This window comes from Epinephelus lanceolatus, chromosome 15, assembly GCF_041903045.1.
Source record: "Epinephelus lanceolatus isolate andai-2023 chromosome 15, ASM4190304v1, whole genome shotgun sequence".
NCBI lineage: Eukaryota > Metazoa > Chordata > Actinopteri > Perciformes > Serranidae > Epinephelus > Epinephelus lanceolatus.
In genome coordinates this window covers 42,826,314-42,841,492 of record NC_135748.1, presented here as the reverse complement: position 1 = coordinate 42,841,492, position 15,179 = coordinate 42,826,314, and the positions used below count along the sequence as shown (strand labels likewise).

The 15,179-nt window shown below is 43.8% G+C and overlaps 1 protein-coding gene across 1 annotated transcript in view; it reads right to left on the bottom strand.

The window, feature by feature from the left end:
• The window catches only part of gfra4a (GDNF family receptor alpha 4a), a 273,372-nt gene that overhangs the window by 73,119 nt on the left and 185,074 nt on the right, over positions 1-15,179 (bottom strand). Inside the window, exons 2-4 of the mRNA XM_033642931.2 lie at positions 14,543-14,824; positions 10,359-10,439; positions 873-1,212 (exon numbers count right to left, since the gene is read on the bottom strand). Of these exons, the coding sequence (XP_033498822.1) occupies positions 873-1,212; positions 10,359-10,439; positions 14,543-14,824 (703 nt within the window). The remainder of the gene's footprint in view (positions 1-872; positions 1,213-10,358; positions 10,440-14,542; positions 14,825-15,179) is intronic.

The window sequence follows — 15,179 nt, the reverse complement described above, 5'->3', positions numbered from 1 at the left end:
TCTGTTCACGTCTGTTAACGTCTGTTAACATTTGTTCACGTCGTCTGTTCACGTCTGTCGGCCTGTTGGAAGCAGCATTAACTCACAGTGACGTCTCTAACTGAGGGACTTCCTGTAAGCGCCCTGTGTTGACTGTGTTGTTTCCCGGTGTGTATAATTGAGCTGCTGCGTCTCTCACAGAGTCCTCAGGTTTACTCAGGTCAACTGTGGACAATCTGTCCGGTGAGGAAGAGCAGAGAGCCAAAGTAAACACGTGTCTGGTGAAGCTGGTCAAACATCTAACAAGACAAAGAGAGTCGGACAGTTTTCTCAGGAGCTGGAAGATCAAACAACACGCTGGACGTGTCAGTAACCTCCGGCAGGTGTCGGCTAACAAGTTAAACATAAAACCCGATAAGCTGATAGTGTGTGTATCAAAGCTTGTTTCATTTCTGTGGGAGTCTATTTTCTTCCTCTAACCTTCAAAAAAATCTATTCTAGCTTTAAATCTTTGACATCAGAGCTTGGGAGTAGCCCTTGAACACACCACGACTTTCTGAATCAATCAGTGTTTGCTGTCATGGATTCCTTATTTCCTCTCCTCGCCGACCTATTTAAGTCTCGAGTCACTATGAATTCTATTTTATAACTGAGAGGAGACGAAGACACAAAAAGTGTCTGAGTAATATCTAATAACTGGTGAGCGCTGAAAAAGGTTCACTGTTAATGAAACGTGTACATGATGTGAGAGAAATCATGTGAAGAACCTTTGTGATCCGTAAACCGCCGCTGCACACGATCAGCTCAGTGAGTCGAGTGAAGCCGACTCAGGAAGTGAAGTGGAAAACGCCCCTGGCAGCAGGAAGCGTGTAAGACAACGTCTCTAATTTTACCTGCACACGTAGTCGGCCTTGCAGATGCGCAGCTGGGCCAAACAGTTGGGCTTGTCCTTGTCCTCGTAGGAGCAGGACGGCACGATGGTTTGCCGGCGGCGCTCTGCGCAGGCCGTGTCGGTGCAGGGACAGAACAGCAGCTCGTGGGTGTAGTCGGGTGGAACGCGGTCGAAGAACTTCCTCAGCGCCTTGTTGCACTTGGGTCGGTTGCACGGCCCCGAGCGGGCCGACGGCTGGATGCAGGACGACACGTACTCCGTGCGGAGCTTCTGACATGTCTCGTCGATGTTACACGCCTTGGCGGCATCCAGGCAGCGGTTCACCGTCGTCACTTCAGACTCTGGAAGGAGAAGAAGACACAAACGGTGAGAGTGTTTCATCCCTCTGTGTGTGGTTTGAGAAAATCAAATCCCAGGCAATGTTTACCAATGATTCTGAGGCCTGATTGAGGCGCCGCTCTCACCTCGCCGCTCTGATGTTGCATTGACAGACGGAAAAAAGCAACGTGTGTGTTGAAGTACAAACTAAACCAAAATGATGATTATATGTAGCGGCCCCCTGCAATGAATAGAACATGACTGGTGTTTAAATGTTGCATGAGCCCGGGCGCTGGATGTGTTTCAGCTGAGGCCTAATGGCTGAATATTTCATTCTGCCGGGTTAATGCGGAGTGGCAGTGCTGAAAAAAGCGGCTCCTCCGTCTCTCCAACCGCACAACAAGGCCTGTAATTACTGCTCCTTCCCGTTCATCCATCTATCCATCTTCACAACACTCCCTGCCTGCAGCTGGTCCATCCCTCACTCACCTGACTCCCTCCATCCCTCGCCATCTTCCTCCCTCGCTGTGCGCCTGCCACTCTCAGCCCTGCCATTACCCCCCGCTCCATCTGTCTCCTCCCTCCCTCCATTCAGCTCCGCCATCCCTCCTTCCTCAACTTTGTCTGTCTCTGCCTCCCTCAGCGTCCACGCTCCCTCTGACTTCCGCAGTAATGAGCCACCTCTGTGGAGGCAGCAGAGAGCCCCTTTCATACCCGTCTTTTTTTGGCCGCATTATTTCCTGATCCATCATCATGTGCATTTTTTCCCCCCCGAGCGACCTCACAGTCAATACGGCCATGATGACGTTCAGCTCCTGTGGCAGAAAGCGCCGCTCATTAGTTTGTAAACTGCCTGTACTTGTGTCTCCTGGTGAATTCGGCTCTCACCAAGCTGTCATATAAAATATGAATGGCCTTGGAGAGCAGGCTAACAACCCATCACAAAGAGCAGGTTATTCCCAACCTAAGCGCGAAGCAGGCGGGCGGAGGACGAGGACCTGATGGAGCTCCAGGTCGGGATGACTAATTGCATCCAGCGACCACATGTGCAGAAAACTAAATCAGCTTTCATGTGAGATCCTTGTTGTTATGTTGCTTTTTAAATCCATTATGTATTGAGGAGACCTGCTGAACATGTTCGCTCTGATTCAGGAACATCCTGCTTCACATTCAGGCCTCACACACACCCACACCTCAGACCTGCCCAGTAAAACCATTCCATCCACAGCTGCTGCTCACTGGACCCTCCGCAGGCTGAATGCACTCCAGCTTGTTTTCCAGTCGCAGGCTCGCTGCTGTAAAATTCATCAGCTCATAGCTGCATCTGAAATCTGAACTTCAGTCTGAGAGAGTTTCAACAGTGACTCATAAAAACCAGCAGAGTGTATCTGAGATCAGAGTCTGAAGTTTAGCGTAACTTTAGCTTTACAGGGGGTTTTGATTTACTTTAAAATTCTTGATCATAACGAGAAATAGTAATATTTTATTTACAACTTTTGTTGTATTGGTTATTATAAAACTAGGATCACTGCCCTGTGGTTGTATGACTCCGCCCACCAGTCCAGTCTCCATCCACCTCATTCACCACGCTACTGAGAAATGGTCCTGAAGCCCCGACATAAAAAGTTATGTCGGGGCTTCAGGACACTTGGATCACTACGGACGAGCAGTATGGAGACATTTTGTGGTTTCAATGATGTGTTTTTGGACGTTTGAATCTGGGGCGCCGTCAGCCTCCATTAGGTGGAGTTGTGTTGCTACCTCCTCTCCCCTTGGATCTCTGCAAGTGATGTGAGGACTCTAAAACTTCACCTGAGCCTCCCTCGGCATATGGGTGAGTAGATAATGGCTGAATGTTCATTTTTGGGTGCACTATCCCTTTAACTGTATATTACTCCAGTGCTTAAATAAATCCACGTCATAATCATTTTAAGATTTAAGTCAAGTACTTAAGAAAAAAATCTCCAGTTAAGGGAAAGCTCTGCTGTGATACACAGTGATTAAATTAATGAACGTGTTACAGTGATGCTTTTGAATCTGAGGTCCAGTACTTTCTGATCAGGTATCTGACACATGGGGCCGATAATAATTATTATTATTATTAATAATATCATCATAACACAACAGTGATGTAGAAATCAGACTAATTTTAAAATATGCTGCTTTCGTCATTGTTTTTAAGATAATTGACTGAAACATTTAAATATTTATGAGACAAGTTTTTGGATTATTTAAGTGTTATATTAATCGAGTAAAAAAAAAAAAAAATCTTCATAATAATGATAAATTAGTCATTAGATTCGTCCACTAATCAAAAACTGTGCAGCCCTACCTACATGAAACTGCTCACAACAAGGTCTGTGGATGATATTGAGTGATCAGGTCATGATTTCTGGAAAGAGACGTTGATGTTGAGTTTTTCAGATGAATATTTTCTGGTGCTTTGAGCTCCACAAGCTGAGTGACATCTAGTTCTGTTATACTGGTGAGAAGGCAGACATCTCTACGGCTGATATCTCAGCAACACTCTGCAATTCACACCAAAACTATCCAGACTGATAAACAGCTCTACAGGTAAGAGGAAGGATATGTGCTTTTGATTTGGGGCGCACTGTCCCTTTAAGAGTCTTTCAGGGTGGTCACATTCATTTTAGACAAACAATAAAAAAACTGCTTTTTCATACACAGTGTGTTTCACTGAGCAGGAGGACAATAAAAAGGACAGAACAGCCTCAAATTAAAGCTTCACACTTCACCCTCACAGTGTTTCACTTGTTTCACAGAGCTTGAGACCGACCTGTTGCGTCGAAGCAAAGGAAACAGAACTGTTGGTATTTGTCTCACAGCCATGGAGCATGAAGGAGAAAATCCCAGTAAGGAAAAACAATGGAGGTCGATGATGCGTTAAAAAGCTTCTTTCTCAGTGCAGAACATCTTAATGTGTTTAAACTGAGGCACTCTCTTAATACCACTGCCTTCACTGTAGTTAACTGATGAGTTGGTAAAGGTTGGAGTCTTCTGTTGTTTAAATAATCCTCTGATGATGAGCTGTGGCTCCGCCGTGCGTCTTTGAAAAGGGTCATTACTCTGTTTGAGGGAGAGATGCTATAAGGGCGGAAAAACACCCATTAATCACGTCTTTGTTGTTTTGGCAGTCGACTTGTCGAGATGCATGGCGTGGATGTCAACTTTGACCTCCCGTGGAGTCGCTGCAGTGAAATTTACGAGGAGGCAGTACAGTGCAGGTCTGTCGCTGCGGTAATTCAAAGCAGCAGAAAACATGCAGCGTCGTTTTAACAAGCAGCTTATGTATGAGGTCACAAAAATGTACTGTCAGCCATGTTTAAGGGGGCATCCACTGAATCTGAATGGTTTGGTTTAGTTCACATGCAGGTGAGGACGCTCTGTCTGTATGGTCACATGAGTGCCCACGACCTCCTGTAAATAACAATAACCTGAAGAAAATACATGACTGCTGCAAACTGCTGTGTGCAGTGTGTAATTATTATAACTGAATATGACAGAGACCGACTAGAATCACTGCCCTGTGATTCTATGACTCCGCCCACCCTGTGGTTGTATGACTCCGCCCACCAGCCCACCCTGTGGTTGTATGACTCCGCCCACCAGCCCACCCTGTGGTTGTATGACTCCGCCCACCTGTCCACGTTTAGTCATGGACTTTCCACGTCCACATATGACGTCCAAGGTACCCTGGGTGTGTTGGTTGTTGACGTTCTGGGACGCTGTGTCAACTTCAGCCTGTTACATGCATTGTCTGTTTTCAAAATACACTTCTGTTTTCACAGGAAATGTACAGTTTGATACAGTCTCTTTCAAAATAAAAGCACTACATTGGTACAACACCACAGGTTTAAGCATACATACAAACTACCTACGTATACACAGATGTGAAAAGCTGCTTGTAATAATGCAAATATTGCACATAATTGAGATATTGTAGTCATGTAAATGAGATAGATGCAAGGTCATAGTGACCTTGACCTTTGACCACCAAAATTTTATCAGATTATTGATGAGTCTGAGTGAGCATTGGTGCCAAATTTGAAAAAAGTCCCTCAAGGTGTTCTTGAGATATGGTGTTCACGAGGGGGAGATAGACAGGTCACAGTGACCTTGACCTTTGACCTTTGACCACCAAAATCTAATGAGTGGAGTCCAAATGAATGTTTGTGCCAAATTTGAAGAAATTTTCTTGTGGCATTCTTGAGATGTCATGAAAACAAGAGTGAGACAGACAGATGGATAACCAGAAAACATAATGCCTCAGAGGCATAAAAATGTGGATACAAGCATCGAGCTGATTTCTCTCAGTCACTCTCAGAATAAATAATTGCTGAAAAATATTCTGAGGAGTACAAGAAGTAGGAAAAACTGATTGTAAGCAGAAATGTCCTTTAAAGAGCTGAACTTTGAACATGTGAATGGATTGTGTAGCTGACAGTGTGCAGCAGCAACAAACGTCCTACAGAAGAAGAAGAAGAAGAAGAAGAAGTCAGAATAAAAACAGAGAGCCAGAGGAACAATAAAGCGATCGCCCAGCGATGACATAATGAATTAGTTAGAGAGACGAGGGTGAAAGTTTCAGCGTGCAAGAGGATTTTGTGGGAATCATGAACGGCACTGAGCTGATATTAGGACCACAGCGCTCTGCTGAGAGTCATGAAGGGCCTGGAAACAGCTGGAAACATCCATGAGAATGAACGCAGCCTGAGAGGAGCTGCAGAGTCCAGCAGAGCTGCTGTCGGGGAGGATACATACGTGTAGAAGGTAAAGATTGGATGTACAGGAGAGGTGGACGTATACTGTTGATACTTTAAGGCCACACTCAAAGATTACATGTTAATACGTGTTAGAGATGTTTTCATGCCCCTCATTAAAAACCCAACAGACAACATTCACTCTACACAACTTCAGCTCCTGTTGTTGTGCAGAGCAAAAAGAAGAAGAAGATGCCTGCACACCGGTGATAGCTGTGGCCCAAAGCATTATGTCTTCAGGTTGTCTGTATGTCTGGCAGAATCTCATGAATGTGATCTCTCAAGAACATCTTATGCAGAATTTTTTTTTTAATTTGGCACAAATTCTTCAAGGATAGACTAATTAGGTTTCAGTCGTCAAATGTTACAGGTCACTGTGACCTTGCGTCCATTTCATGTTGCGAATCCGACATCTCAAGAAAGTCTTAAGGGAATCTCCTCAAATTTGGCACGAACGTCCACGCAAACAAATTAGAATTTGGTAGATGAAGGTCAAAGGTCATTGTTTTTGGCCATAACTCAGGAATTCATACACCAATTCTGACCAAACTTGACACAAATGTACAACAGGATAAAATAATGAAGGTCAAAAGGTCAAAGGTCAGCTTGATTGTGACATCATCATGTTTTAACGTCATATCTCAGGAACAGAAGGGGAGACATTTGGTCAGATACTGAATTGGTGACTCTAATCTTGAAACTGTGCTAATATATATATATATATATATATATATATATATATATATATATATATATATATGTATATATATATACACATCACAACTAGAGATTAAGGTGGTACAACAAACATGCTACGGCAAAGGGGAGCCAGGAGGACTGGTCACAGTGGGGATGACATCATCATCCCTACACTCCGAGATTGGGTACCAAGCCCCAAGCCCTTATGACACAGATTCCCTTACAGCAGGGGTGAAACCTGACACCCCTGAAGCCAATTACCAAGGCTACGTGACAAAGTTCCCTCGCAAAGTCTGAAACTAGGACAGCTGATATACACCACAGCAACAGTGATCCTAGAGATGCCTGGCTACAAGATGAACGCCATGAGCCACGAAGAGTGCTACCCTCCATGGAGAAGGAGGCTGGAGGCCAAGATCAAGGCAACAAGGAGAGAGGTTAGTCAGCTCTCAGAGCTACAGAGAGGTGTGGGGAAGAAAGGGATACCTAGGAAGTAAAACAAACTGTCTATACCTGAGGCACTGGAGACTGCCGAGCAAAGGCTCACAGCTCTGGCTACCTGCCTAAAGAGATACACAAGAGAAGCAGAAGCCTGGAGAATATATATCTATGAAGTCTGAAGAGGCAAACATCAGACATGTTGCAAATACAGCCACAGTCTATCAAGATGATCTACATCTCCTCCTGTCTGCACAAAAAGCAGGAGTCTGTAAACTGTGATGGACTGTTTGGGTTCTAATCACCTTAGTTCTCTGCTCTAAATAAGTCTGGTTAACCTCGGGGTTGTATCTGAACCATCAGATCTGTTTGGTGACTCAAATCGTATCATAATCAGTGATGATCCAGAATCATTCAGCTGTCTCGTGTGCACCCATATAGTTTTAACCTGCTGTGTGAAAATATAACACTCCAGATGTGAACTTTAACCGTGAATGGACTCAGTGGTAAAGCTGTGCTGAGTAGAGTTTCCATGTCCCCTGATCTCTGCAGCACATCTCTGAGTAACACAGCAGAACTGTTACACAACCTGAACATAACCTGAATTTACCTTCAGGGCTTTTATGCAAACTGTCTCCTGAACTGGCCTCACAGCTCTGTTAAACCATTTGCCTCTCGTCCCTGTGGTCTAAGAAAAAAAAAGAGCATGTGCAGTTTGCTAATGTCAGCCTGAATTACTTCAGGTTAGAAGTCATGAAATTCAGATTTGACACTGATCCCTCATCGCCATTAGGAGCTGCCAACATACAAAACTACCTTGTGCAACTTTAACATGACGAGGATCCCCGGGATCCCCCGGTAAATACAAGAAACATCACTGCTTATCTGCTTCCAAAAGAATAAACAGCTCTGACTGGTTCTCTCTGAGCAGCTGTGTTTTATTCATCAGAGTGACAACATACATAAATCTCAGAAATATACACACACATGCAGTTCATTACCCAGGAGTGTGAAAAATGAAAAATATAACTTAACTGGGAAAACATTCATAGTTCTGTTATTAGACTGTAATGATGACTAACAACCACCAACTTTCACCCAGGAGGCCGGTGTTCATTTCCTGTAAGACTGTAAAGCCAAACCCTGTTCTTTTTTCTAAACGTAACCACGTGTGTTGGCTAAATGTAACCATGTGTGTGTGTTGGCTAAATGTAACCATGTGTGTGTGTGTGTTGGCTAAATGTAACCGTGTGTGTGTGTGTTGGCTAAATGTAACCATGTGTGTGTGTGTGTTGGCTAAATGTAACCATCTGTGTGTGTGTCGGCTAAACGTAACTATGTGTGTGTGTTGGCTAAACGTAACCACGTGTGTTGGCTAAATGTAACCATGTGTGTGTGTTGGCTAAATGTAACCATGTGTGTGTGTGTGTTGGCTAAATGTAACCATGTGTGTGTGTGTGTTGGCTAAATGTAACCATGTGTGTGTGTGTCGGCTAAACGTAACCATGTGTGTGTGTTGGCTAAACATAACCACGTGTGTGTGTTGGCTAAATGTAACCACGTGTGTGTGTTGGCTAAACGTAACCACGTGTGTGTGTGTGTGTTGGCTAAATGTAACCACGTGTGTGTGTTGGCTAAATGTAACCACGTGTGTGTGTGTTGGCTAAACGTAACCACGTGTGTGTGTGTTGGCTAAATGTAACCACGTGTGTGTGTGTGTGTTGGCTAAACATAACCACGTGTGTGTGTTGGCTAAACATAACCACGTGTGTGTGTTGGCTAAACCTAACCACGTGTGTGTGTTGGCTAAACGTAACCATGTGTGTGTGTGTGTTGGCTAAATGTAACCACGTGTGTGTGTTGGCTAAACGTAACCATGTGTGTGTGTGTGTTGGCTAAATGTAACCACGTGTGTGTGTGTGTTGGCTAAATGTAACCACGTGTGTGTGTTGGCTAAACGTAACCACATGTGTGTGTTGGCTAAACGTAACCACGTGTGTGTGTTGGCTAAACGTAACCATGTGTGTGTGTGTGTTGGCTAAACGTAGCCACGTGTGTGTGTTGGCTAAACATAACCACGTGTGTGTGTTGGCTAAACGTAGCCACGTGTGTGTGTGTGTGTGTGTGTGTGTGAGCTAAATGTAACCACGTGTGTGTGTGTTGACTAAATGTAACCACGTGTCTGTGTTGGCTAAACGTAGCCACGTGTGTGTGTGTGTGTGTGTTGGCTGTGTGTGATGTGGATGTGACGTTCTGTGTGTGTTTCCTTTCACAGCGACTGTACCCACAGTGAAGGTGTCACTTTCTTTAAACAAACCAGCTGGACTCTGTTTAGGCTTAGTGTTGGGGCCACCTCTGTTCTTGTTCTCAAACACTGCCTGCGCTGCTCTCTGTTGGAGAAACACAGTGTTTAACTGTTGGAATGAAGCCGTGTCGTCCCTTTGAGCTGTCATTACACACTTGTTTAAACTTTTTTTTTTGTGTGTATGTAGGACATTTATCATTAGACTGGAAGGCATATGCATGACTGCCTTCCATACTAATCACTTCATTTAAGTCATTATTTAAGTTTCGCAGACTCTCCATCTCGGCTTCACTCATCCAGAGTATAATTGCCGTCGGAGAAAACAAAACACTTGACTTCATGTCCTCTCCGGGGGAAAAAATGTAACTCCTCATTTGTGTGCAGCCTCTCTTGTTTCCAAACCTCCAACAGGAAGAAGCGTGGTGTTGTCTGAGTAAACAAACCCGCTCTGTCTGTCTCCCATTTTCTTTTTCTCACTTCCTCTGTCTCTTTCTCCCTCTCACCTCTTACCGAGACTTTTTTTTCCATCTTTCAGTTCTTCGCTCTCTCCGTCTCCATCTCTCCCCCCTCCACAAGTTGTGCTGCTTCCAGATGCATTAAAGTAAATAGGTAATTAATCTGTGCCTCGGGGGCTAACAGCAGCACATACCAGCCCTGCGGCTCGCCCACAGGCACAGAGGCAAGACAGAAGCAAACTGTGGGTAGTTACTCATCAAAAACCCACCTGCATATCCCTCCGCCTCCTCCGTCACAATAACGCAGGGTAACATCTCGTTCTGCTCTTTCTTTGACTCCTAACTTGGTTGGGACCCACTTGTTTTTTTGTTGTGGTGATAAATGGATGCTTTTGATTGTCTAAAGAACTTCCCTCTGTGTCTGCTCTGTGAGAACGACCCAAGGCAAAAAGCAGAGGAGCACTTGTAGCGGTGGCAGCTCGCCCACTCACCTGCAGCGATGGAGGCCAGGCGCACGTAGTCGGAGCCCCTCTCCTCTGGTTCGTATGGGTAGCTCTCCACCAGGCTGAGTCCTGCCAACACAGAGCACAGAGGTCAGCTCTGTTGTCATGACAACCTAAAATAATGCTGCTCTTTTCTTCTTCTTTTTTTTTTTAACTTCAGAATTTGTCTTTTCAGTGTCCTGAAACACTGAGAAAAAATCACTATATCGCATAAAGTTGAATCCAAAGTTACAGGAAGAAGACAAAATAATTCAGACACTTCATGTGTGTTCAGATGAACCTGTGAGAGACAATGATCTGCTGTAGACACACTGACGGGCAGCAGAGACCAGGAGACCACTGAAACATCAAAACTCTGGAGCATCAGACAGCAACATCTGTGTAGACGTGGCCCCTAAAGCAAATACACATCCTGTAAAATTCACCTCTCCAAGTCAAACCCAAAGTAACCTGAGAGCTGTTCTTGTTCCATATTTAGTACATGTACATGCATTTGGTCTCATTTGAAAGGTTGGGCGGAATTTATCTGCGATGAAACGACGCCATAGGCTCTCTGTCAATGTAGCTTTTCAGTATTTTGTGTGATTTATCCTTCAGGGATTCAGCCTGGCTTCATATGAGCAGAGGAAATCTCAGCTTGTCGCTAGGCTAATTTATACAATGTAAAATGCCATAGGCTTGTGCTAATAATGTTAGCATGTTGTATTTGTTTGGAAAACATGTTTAGTGTAAGACAGTTGTTTTGTCAGTGAACCTTGTGAGTTGTAATGGAGCTGAATTTTGTAACGTTACCTTTGTTAAATGTTGCTGTTGTCCCTGGCTTCATATGAGTAGAGGAAAAGATCGCTAGCTGCTAGGCTAATTTATACAATGTAAAATGCCATAGGCTTGTGCTAATTACATTAGCATGTTGTATTTGTGGGGAAAATGTGTCCAGATAAAGACAAGTGTTTGTCTGTGAATGCTGCGAGTTATAGTGAAGCTGATTTGTGTTTGAAACTGTCTCTATTAAGCCATGTTTAATGTGTGTTTAATGTGTGTTTTGAGTCAACTAAACTTTACAGCACTTCACAGAAACTCCACCGCCACCTAGCGTCTTGGAAGTGTAACTGCAGAGTGACACAGACACACCACCACACAGGTATAAATGCTCACAACAGCGAAGGCGTAGGAGATATACAAGTTCAAAAACACTGAAATAAAAGTTCTTTTTATCTTCACGTATTTTCTTGATAAAAGATGAAAGCTGCAGATGACTGAACTGGGAGAACTGGGAGGTATCAGCCAGAAAACACAATGGGGCCATATCATGAAGTCTCACATTGTCCAAATGTGCTGCAGTTAACATCTAAAAGTCCTCATGTATTTGTAGTTTATAGTTTCATGTATTTTCCTCAGGCCATTTTCCAAAGCAGGCCCCTCATCCACACCCATCGGGGGGAATTTCATACTTCCTGCTATCATAATCCAATTAATCATATTTCCACATGTATTTTGTTTTTTTTTTTGGCTGAAAAAATGCCTTCAAATGAATGATAAGAGAAAAGTAAAAGGGTTTGTTTTTTTTTTTTTTATCCGCTGTTAGGGTCCAAAGGACAGAGCGATGCTGTATGCTGTAAAGCCCTGTGAGGCAAATTGTGATTTGTGATATTGGGCTTTATAAATAAAACTGATTGATTGATTGAAACACTGAAGAAATTACTGCAAGAAATTCAAAATCCAGTTCATGTGATTCCATGACTGTTCATGGAGCTCAGTGTACAGAAATAATTTTAAAAATGGCAATGTTCCTTTTTCACTCAACAAAATGTTGTCTTGACAAGATAGCATATCATGGTTGGTACCTATGGATGCCTCAGGTCCTCCAGTTTAATATGATACCTGTGTCTTCACTGTAGCTTTAGAGCTGAGCTGATGCAGCAGGTTTTATACGCTAACATTACTCTGTCTCACACCTCACCTTCAGCTCCGCCTGTCACACCTGCTGCTTCTTTACGTTTCTGCTGGATCATGTCCATCGTCTCTCTGCTCCGCTCATCATCCTGTTCTCTCTGTGCTCTGATCAGCAAACCAGTAAACAAGCTATGATGGATGACATTAGATATTTTGCTGATATCCGATATGCTGATGTGTAACAACTTATTTGGGTGTTAACCGATACAGATATGGATTTATCCCTTTTTCCCACCTAATCTTAAAGATCATTGAGTCATACATGCTCTCATGGTGACGGCCCACCAGCAGATGGAGACATGAAATACTGTTCAGTGTCTGTAATATTCATTCACTGTGCACAATAAGAAAAAGCATTTTGGACGATTCTAATAGTTCATTTTAAAGCCGATATCTGCAGACAACGCTGACATGTGGATATTATTTTGCATCCCTCGTTCAAGCACTGACATATTCATACAGACAGGAAGTATTACACTTATCACATGACACCTGGATTAATGTCTCATGTTGGTAAAATGAACGTTGAATTCACAGGTAACAGCTCCAGTGGACATTCCAGCATGATAATGTGTCGCTGTGACTAAAATTTAAAGGAAAATAGTGTTGGTAAGGAAACCAGTCAATATGCAGGATCAGCGACTTTCAAGCCACTTTGGAGGATTTCAAGGGGGTTGAAGCTGCTCGCCTGGTGATGCAGCCTGAAGGCAACACAACGAAAGCTGACTGCCACGTCCTGTCATGTTGCACCTGAACACACCGCAAAGAGTACAACTGATGGCGAACCAGCACGTCCGTTCTGCGCCTGCATGAGAGGAAATAACTCTCTCGGTCGTCTGTATCCGTCATTGAAAAAGGGAAACAGGAAGAGCGTCTTGATGCTAGTTAGCCAGTTAGCACGTTAGCAACACAATCAGAGCATATTTACCGTGCTCCAGTGAACAATAACACAAACCATCAGGAAACGTTTCTGCTAAAGAGAAAAATAATCTGACCTCATGGATCACAGGAGTCACACACTGTTTCATGGATGAAAATATCAAAACTTTTACACGACTTCTCAAGGACTCATAATATTGTTTTTTCTTTGCCCTATATGCCCGACGTTTCTCAAACATATCAGATTCAAACTTCATAATGATGTGACGAGAGACACAGAACGCTGGGAGAAAACAAAGGAACGTACGTGATGGTAAACAAAATGTTGTCACCCACTAGAGCTACTGTACATAACGTCGTCAGCTACACAAAACAAATTTGCTCTGAAGTTACAGGAAAGTTATTCATGGGTGATTACTGGAAAAATGTCTTTACACATAACAAAATTCCAGGACTTTTCCAGGTTTCCCATGACCGTGGGAACCCTGGCAACAAGTTTGTTTTGGTCTCATTCCCTCTGGATTCAGCTGTTCTAAGACGATATCTAGTCTCATATCACCATGTCAATAAAATATCTATTATTGCCCTGATCTATTTGTGACCAAATTGAACCCAGTTTCATATCTTGGCGTCTTTTGGGCAACAAATCAACAAATCGTTGTTTACTGGGGAGAAACAGCTGCAACAGATAACCAAAAAAATATGCTCGACATTATCTGTAAGTATCAGGTGGTTGGAAACCTCTGCTTAACAGCCTGAAAGATAACATTACAAATGTTAAAGGGGAGTTTGCTTCAGTCGTTTCTAACATTGTTAATGTATTATTTCCCTGCACTCCATCCTGTAAATGATAATTACTGACGGATTTATTGTGTGTTTTGTTAGTTTATTATCTCCATATTATTTTCGTCTACGTTTGCACTTGAAGATATTCACAACGTTGTCAGCCGTGTCATGCTGTTGCTCTGTTTCATGTGTTGTGAATATAAAACTATATGTTAAACACCTAGTTGTGAATGTAAATGTGGAGCAGACAAATACTAATAACAGGGTTTAATGCAGGAAGTGACAAAGCATTTGGACTACACACAAAGTGATCAAACACAGTGAGTGTGGGAGGAAGAAAAGGAATCAGAGCCTCGTTATAACTGTTTGTGACACAATAATCACCCTGTTTTATTTCAGCTGGGACTTTAATGCTGAGCTCTGTGGAGGCGGACGCCTAACGCGTGTGTAACGGGCAGCACACACTCCATAATCCCAACAACATCCTGTACCTGCTCCCGCCCACCTCGGGGAACAGACCCATTGGGTTGTGTGTGTGTTGATGATGGTCTCACCGTGCAGCACGGACTGATGCAGGCTCCAGTAGATGCTCAGGCAGTTCTTCTCCTTCTTCATGCCTCGTTTACATTGGCAGCCGTGCAGAGGAGTGGACAGCAGTGCCGTCATGGCGTTTTCACACTGGTTTCGCGCCCCGGGCCCCAGCTTCACGCTGCCGTCCCCCGCCACACACTGCCTGAGGGTGCGCAGGCGCGGGCTGCAGGTGTCGTCGCTGGAGCAGGTGTCTCCGGCACGCAGGCAGTCCCTCCCGCCTGCAGAGAGAGCCATACGTGGGACTCCTGTGGGACAGACAGAGGACAGGTCAGTGTGGCGTTGTGGAGACACATGATGCAGTGGGTCTGTGGGTTGGTTTTCTGTTCGCATGTTCAGTGAAGCTTCAGAGGCTGATTGTACGTATAAATTATACCATAAAACAAACAAAAAAATCTATCAGGCTGTTAAAGAGCAACTCAAACTCTCTGAGACAAAGGAAACTAAAAACACTAAAATATGACTTCTCTTTTCATCTATTTAACCATCATGATGAAAAAGAAAATAAGGGTAGACACACACTTCATGTTGAAGTCATAGAAATACAAACACAGATGCCTTAGAGACCAGTTGTGAGTGGACGTCACAGTTACGTCACAGCAG